This window comes from Mandrillus leucophaeus, unplaced genomic scaffold (assembly GCF_000951045.1).
Source record: "Mandrillus leucophaeus isolate KB7577 unplaced genomic scaffold, Mleu.le_1.0 Scaffold509, whole genome shotgun sequence".
Classification (NCBI taxonomy): domain Eukaryota; kingdom Metazoa; phylum Chordata; class Mammalia; order Primates; family Cercopithecidae; genus Mandrillus; species Mandrillus leucophaeus.
The window spans coordinates 1,727,186-1,735,006 of NW_012105464.1; the positions used below are offsets into that span (position 1 = coordinate 1,727,186).

A 7,821-nucleotide genomic window follows, 5' to 3' on the forward strand; every position below is an offset into this window, starting at 1 on the left:
CTCCCAGGTTCAAGCGATTCTCCTGTCTCAGCCTCTCAGGTAGGGGAGACCACAGGCACACACCACCAACCCTGGCTAATCTTTCTTTTCCTTTTACTTTTTTTTTTTTTTTTTTGAAACAGGGTCTCCCTCTGTCTCCCAAGCTGGAGTGCAGTGGCACAATCTCGGCTCACTGCTGCAGCCTCCGCCTCCTGGGTTCAATAGATTCTCATGCCTCAGCCTTCCGAGTAGCTGGGACTATAGACATGCGCCACCACACCTGGCTAATTTTTGTATTTTTACTAGAGATGGGGTTTCACCATGTTGGCCAGGCTGGTCTTAACTCCTGACCTCGGGCGATCCCCCCGCCTTGACCTCCCAAAGTGCTGGGATTATAGGCGTGAACCACCTCACCTGGCTGCAAAATCAGCTTTCAATCAGACATGCCTACCAGTGTGCCATGTCAATTTACCATTGCCATGGCAACATTTGGGAGTTACCGCCCCTTTACATGACAATGACCCAAGGACTACTACCCTTTCCCTAGAAATTTCTGCATAAACTGCCCCTTAATCTGCATGCAATTAAAAATGGGAATAAATATGACTGCAAAACTGCCCTGAGCTGCTACCCTCTGCCTAGGGGTCGCCCTGCTTTTCAAGGGCAGTCATGGAACTGTAATACTGCTGGAGATGTAACACTGCCTCTTCAATTAAGCTGTTTACTTCTACCTCTGGCTTGCCCTTGAATTCTTTCCTGGGCAAAGCCAAGAACCCTTGCAGGCTAAGGTCCACTCTGGGGCCCACCTGTCCTGCATTAAGACTATGAATATATGTAAATTGCATATGTATTTTGAGGCTTGGCCGTAGGTCACACCTACTGGCTTTTCTTGGTCAGCACTGCCTTTGGTTGGATTCAAATTTACACTGTGGCACAGACCCTAATATATGTGTAGCAACTGTAACTGAAATCAAGATTGAAATCTGTACAAAAATGGTATTAGTTCATAACCAAGCTGTGATATTACAGAGAGTTAACTAGGGAAGAAATTACTTTTTCTGGTGACTCTTTTCCTATATCTTATTTTGAACAGTATCTGTAATAATTTCATTTGTTTGAATGTAGAAACATTTAAAATGTTTTCATATTCTTCTTTACGCTAAAGTTGAATATTGTTCATTCTCTAATAACTTTGATGTACCATAACAATTGCCTTACCAAAAAAATTCATTTAGTTTAGAAAATTGTATCAACTTTTATGTTATCTTTTTCCTATTTGACATCTTATCTGATGTACAGTGGGTGTTTAGACTTTTTTTTTACTTTGTCATAGATAGATGGATACATAGATAGATACATCAATAGATAATAGATAAACTCAGGTTAAATAACGGTATAAGGAAATACATGAATGCATATTTTGCTTACTGTGATCCAATGTGTCATTTGTAGATAAGGATGAATATCTTAGCAAGACTGGAGACGGTGTTTTGCCTCCCTGCCGGGATGCTAAATCACCCCGTCCTGCTTCCATTAAAAAGACACACACCACTAGCAAATTCAATGATGCTGAACCTGCAAAGGGAAACTTATTTATTGGTATGTAGCAAATATATAGTGTACTTTCCAAAATTAGTCCATGACATGATCTGCTTAATATCTTTTAATTTAAAAGTTAGGTTTTTACAAGTAACAAGAAATTAATGAAGAAAATTGGGAATTCATCATTAATTTTAAATGGATCATCTGTGTGGAGAGTTGTCTTCAAGGGTCAGTAGTAGAGATTCTTTAATGTTCTTGGTTCATGGCACTCTTACTGTTTCAGTATTCACTTTTCCAAATGCCAAAATGTACCACATAGTTCCATTTATTAAATGCATTGGGACAAAAATGTAAGAGTAGTAACTTACGTGCTGTCTAATAGATGTTGCTGTAATATTTAACAAAAATGTTAATACTTGTGGAGCCTCTGTAAATTTACTGTGACATCCCAAGCACTCTCTGTGCACAGTTTGGGAACTGCGGAACTAAAGACTTGTCTCTTCATTATTTAACCAACTGTAGCCAAGGTTTCCTGTCTTAGAAAGAGGTCAGCACAGATAAATATGTGAGTTTCATACTATTATTTGCAATTAACTGTTCAAATGTTTATTCTCTGGATGTAGGTAATATTGAACATTTTTTTCTTTTTGTTGAATGGACCAAACCAAATTAAATAATATGAGGTTTTTAGTGAGTATGTGATTGTGCCATTATATAGCCAGATATTTTTGGAAAAAAAGATGAAATCATTTTATATTCTTGAAAATTACTTTAACTTGAAAATGCTTTATTTTATTAAAGTACTTGATTTGGATAGAAAGTCATTTGGGATCCAAAGCAATATTGTGTTTGTGTAATTTAGTCAGATGAGATTAAATTTTTTCTAATACATAATGCTGAAGATAGTCAATACATTTTGCTAATGTAATAAAAAATGGAAGATTCCACTTCAGGGAATATTTTCACATACCATTATGGCAAGAAGAAAATGTAACTTTTATTTATTGAAATCCACCTATTGTTAAAACGTTTCTCTTAGGTACTTCAAAGTAAATGTATTTTCATTGTTTATTTTAAGATACAGTAAATTGACTCAGAATTTCTTTGAGAGCATGGAATAATTTGTAGAATGGGTTATATTAGTCTGCATACAAATGACAATAACTGACAGAATATTTTACTCCTGGTCAAGTAGCCCCTTTTTTTTTTTTTTTTAACAAACTAATTTGAATTTTAGGAGTGGAAGTACTGCCTGAACATTTGCACTTGGATGAAAGTGAAACATCAAAGGAAGATAATGAATCTATGGAAAAGGAAAACTATGAACAATTCCTTTCTCTTGAAGAAGGAACAAAGGCACACTGCTATTTTGAGAAGGTTGTAAATGCAGCACAGACCTGGTTCAGTCTCTTTGGCTGGCCTGAAGGACCCCATTCTTTTTCTATTCCAGAGACTATAAGAAGGTGAGAGTCACGTGTTTCTCTAAATTCCTTGCTTTGTATCGCATCATAAAATATAATCTATTGATTGTGATTATATTAAGTGAAATACAATATGAAATAATTTATTCTGGACTGATATATTATGAAGCATCTCATAATTTATTGTTGTTATTGCAAGAAGAGTAAAATGATGCAAACACAAATTTTTTAGTATAATGTCATCTTTAATTTCTTTTAAATATCTGATAATTTTAGGTAAGCACTGAAATTCTCTGAACCTCACCTTCCTCATCTGTGATATGAGGAAGGTTATACTATGAGTAGGAAAGCCCTTTTAAAGTTAAAAATTTTATAAATTACACATTGCTGTGTACATAAACTATTAGCCCTAGATTGAGATTATAGCCAAGTAGACAGCTAATGGTATTAATGAACAATGAGGGCTCACTTTTCTTTGACATGATTTCCTCTTTTACAGTGCATTTACTTCCCTTCTTTCATGTGTTGTGTTATTACTCAGTATGTCTAAAATAGTTCAACTGTTTCGGTTATATCAAGTGACTTAATTATGTGTTAATTTAAACAGGAGTTTAGGCCTGTTACTTGTTATAATGTTGTTGGTGTGATATGTTCTCACAGCTTTTCCACCTGCTTTCTCAGCAATGAGTTAACTTGCTGCAACCACGGTGGGGAGTACAGTACTCATACCTATAGTGGACTATGGGCTATTTATAGAATTTCTGCTCTATAGTCGAGGGACCTAGGTAAAACTAAGGCTACAGTTTTCCTATATGTTACCTTTTTCAGGTTTTTAAATTAATAGGACAAATCTAGCTTCATAGAATGAATTGGCTAATAGTTCATCTTTGTCCCTGCTGTGAGAAAATTAATGCAATAGCTACCCTGAAAATTTATAGTTTTCATCATAAAATCATTTGTTATTGAAACATTTTTTGAAATGTTTGTGCATCTTCTTTCTTGAACCTGAAGATAGAGATTGTCAGACACGCTCTTTGTTGATGTGGACCTTGGATAATTTCACTCTTTAGAAACACCACTTCACAGCAATAAGGAAAATAAGGTCCAGTTCATCTGTTGATTTCTAAGATATATACAAGCAGAATAGCAGAAGACAAAGCAATTATTTGAGGGGATTTCCTATTTATTGATTAATTCTTAGTCTTTTCTTTTTTATAAGACTATGAAAATTTTATTAAGTTATATTTTGTCTTTTACAAGAACTCTTCTTCATAAACATATTTTGGGATCTAGTTAATGAATTAGATGACTTATGGGATTTTATCAATTTTTTGAACAAATTGCAATCATATATAATTATAGGGTACACAGCATTAATATGGTATATATATGTATGGTGTGGAATAATTAAATCAAGATAATTAACATATCCGTCATCTTAAGTATTTATCATTTATTTCTCTTGTATAATTGCAACCTTGTATAATTTGACCAACATCTCTTGGGTCCCTGAACCTTTAGCCTCTGATAACCACCATTTCACTCTCAGCTTCAATGAATTCAACTTTTTTAGATAAAATGTATGAGTGAGATCATGTAACATTCATCTTTCTATGCCTGGCTTATTTCACTTAGCATAATGTCCTTCAGGTTTATCCATGTTGTCAAAAATTACTGGATTTCACTCTTTTTAAGGCTGAGGAGTGTTTCATTTTCTTTATCCTTTCATCTGTTGATTGACACTTAGGTTGATTCCATATCTTGGCTATTGTGAATAATGCTGTAATAAACCTGGGAGTGGTTATATCTTTTCAATATACTGATTTCATTTACTTTAGATACTCAGTATTGGGATAGGTGGATTATGTGGTAGCTTTATTTTAATGTTTTAATTTTAAATTTATATTTATTATTTTGTTATTTTTATTTGTTTTTATTTTATTTTATTCTATTTTATTTTATTTTATTTTTTGAGACGGAGTCTCTCTCTGTCACCCAGGCTGGAGTGTAGTGGCGCAATCTCAGCTCACTGCAACCTCTGCCTCCCAGGCTCAAGCAATTCTTCTGCCTCAGTCTCCCAAGTAGCTGAGACTACAGGTGCATGCCACCATGCCCGGCTAATCTTTGCATTTTTCATAGAGACAGGATTTCACTATGTTGGCCAGGCTGGTCTAGAACTCCTGACCTCGTGATCCACTTGCCTCGGCCTCCCAAAGTGCTGGGATTACAGGCATGAGCCATCGCACCTGGTCTCTTGTTATTTTTTAATAATTTCAACTTTTATTTTAGATTCAGGGGTCCATGTGTAATATACATGCATATATTGTATGATGCTGAAGTTTGGAATACAAATAATCCTATCACCCAAATAAAGAGCACAGTACACAACAGTTAGTTTTTTGACACTTGTTGCGTTCCCTCATGTCTCCTTCTATTAGTCCTGAGTGCCTTTTGTGACCATCTTTTTGTTCATGAGTAGCCAATATTTAGGTCCCACAAGAGAGAGCATGCGGTGTTTGGTTTTTTTGTTCCTGTGTTTATTCACTTAAGATAATGGTCCAGCTGCATCCATGTTGCTGCAAATGACATGATTTCATTCTTTTTTATGGTTTCATAGTATTCTATGGTGTATATGTACCACATTTTCTTTATCCAATCCACCATTGATGGGGAACTAGGTTGATTCTATGTCTTTGCTATTGCGAATAATGCTGTGATGAATATAGAAGTGCATATGGCTTTTTGGTAGAATGATTTATCTTCTGTTGGATATGTACCCCACCATGGGATTGCTGGGTTGAATGGTATTTCTGTTTCCAGTTCTTTGAGAAATCTCCAAACTGCTTTCCACAGTAGCTGATCTTACTTGCATTCCCACCAATAGTATTTATTTATTATTTTTATTTTTTTATTACACTTTAAGTTCTAGGCTACGTGTGCACAACGTGCAGGTTTGTTACATATGTATACTTGTGCCATGTTGGTGTGCTGCACCAATAGTATTTAAACATTCACTTTTCTCTGCAGCCTCACAAACATCTCTTGTTTTTGCCTTTTTAGTAATAGTCATTCTGACTGGTGTGAAATGGTATCTCACCGTGATGTTGATTTGCATTTCTCTGATGTTTAGTAATGTTGAGCACTTTTTCATATGTCTGTTGGCCAGTTATAGATCTCCTTTTCAAAAGCATCTGTTTATGTTATTTGCCCACTTTTTAATGGGGTTGTTTTTTGCTTTTGAACTGTTTCAGTTCCTTATAGATTATGGATATTAGACCTTTGTCAGATGCACAGTTTGCAAATATTTGCTCCCATTCTATAGCTTGTTTGTTTACTCTGTTAATAGTTTCCTTTGCTGTGTAGAAGCCCTTTAGTTTAACTGGTCCCACTAGTCACTTTTTTCTTTTTGTTGCAATTGATTTTGAGGACTTAGACGTAAATTCTTTCCCAAGGCCAATGTCCAGAATGGTGATTCCTAGGTTTTCCTCTAGAAATCTTATAGATTGGGACTTTATATTTAAATGTTTGATCCATCTTAAGTTAATTTTTGTATATGGTGAAAGTTAGTGGTCTACTTTTAATCATCTGCAAATGACTAGCCAAGTATCATAGTATCATTTATTGAATACGGAATCTTTCTCTATTGCTTATTTTTGTTGACTTCGTTGAAGATTAGATGGCTATAGTCATACAGCTTTATTTCTGGATTCTTGTTCTGTTCTGTTGGTCTTTGTATCTGTTTTAGTACCAGTACCATCCAATTTTGGTTCCTGTAGCCTTATAGTACATTTTGAAGTCAGGTAATACAACGCCTCTACCTTTTTCTTTTTTTTTTTTTTTGCTCAGGATTCATTAAGTCATTTGGATTTATTTTCGCTCACATACGAATTTTAGAAAAGTTTTTTTTAATAATTCTTTGAAAAATAGCATTGGTAATTTGGTAGAAATAACATTGAATCTATAGATTGCTTTGGGCAGTAAGTCCATTTTAACGATATTGATTCTTCCAACCAATGAACATAAAATGTTTTTCCATTTGTTTGTGTCATCTATGATTTCTTTCAGCAATGTTTTATAGATCTCCTTGTATAGATCTTTCACCTCTTGGTCAGATGTATTCTTAGGTGTTTTATTTCTCTGTGGCTGTTGTAAATAAGACTGCCTTCTTGATTTGGCTCTCAGTATGAACATTATTGGTGAATAGAAATGCTACCAATTTTCATACATTGATTTTGTATCTTGAAACTTTACTGAAGTCATTTATTAGTTACAGGAAATCTCTGGGATGCAGCAAAAACATTGTTAAGAGGAAAGTTTATAATGCTAAACACCTAACTCAAAAAGTTAGAAAGATTCCAAATTGCTGGGTGTGATGGCTCATGCCTAGAATTCCAGCACTTTGGGAGGCTGAGGTGGGCATGTTGCCAGAGGTCAGGAGTTCAAGACAAGTCTGGCCAACATGGTGAAACCCCGTTTCTACAAAAATACAAAACAATTAGTCAAGCATGGTGGCACACTCCTGTAGTCTCAGCTACTAGGGAGGCTGAGGCAGGAGAATTTATTGAACCCATAAGGCGGAGGTTGCAGTGAGCTGAGATCATGCCACTGCACTCCAGCCTGAATGACAGGGCGAGACTTGGTCTCAAAAACAAAAAAAAATCTCAAATTAAACTTCATACATTGAGGCACTAGAAAAACTACATTTGCTGAGGAGTGCTTTACTTCCAACTATGTGGTCAATTTTGGAATAAGTGCGATGTGGTGCTGAGAAGAATGTATATTCTGTTTATTTGGGGTGGAGAGTTCTGTAGATGTCTATTAGGTCTGCTTGGTGCAGAGCCAAGTTCAATTCCTGGATATCCTTGTTAACCTTCTGTCT

The 7,821-nt window shown here is 35.4% G+C and overlaps 1 protein-coding gene across 1 annotated transcript in view; it reads left to right on the forward strand.

The window, feature by feature from the left end:
• Positions 1–7,821, forward strand: part of CFAP47 (cilia and flagella associated protein 47) — a 428,524-nt gene that overhangs the window by 133,181 nt on the left and 287,522 nt on the right. The window contains exons 28-29 of the mRNA XM_011996297.1: positions 1,432–1,578; positions 2,759–2,984. Coding sequence (XP_011851687.1) covers positions 1,432–1,578; positions 2,759–2,984 — 373 coding nt within the window. The remainder of the gene's footprint in view (positions 1–1,431; positions 1,579–2,758; positions 2,985–7,821) is intronic.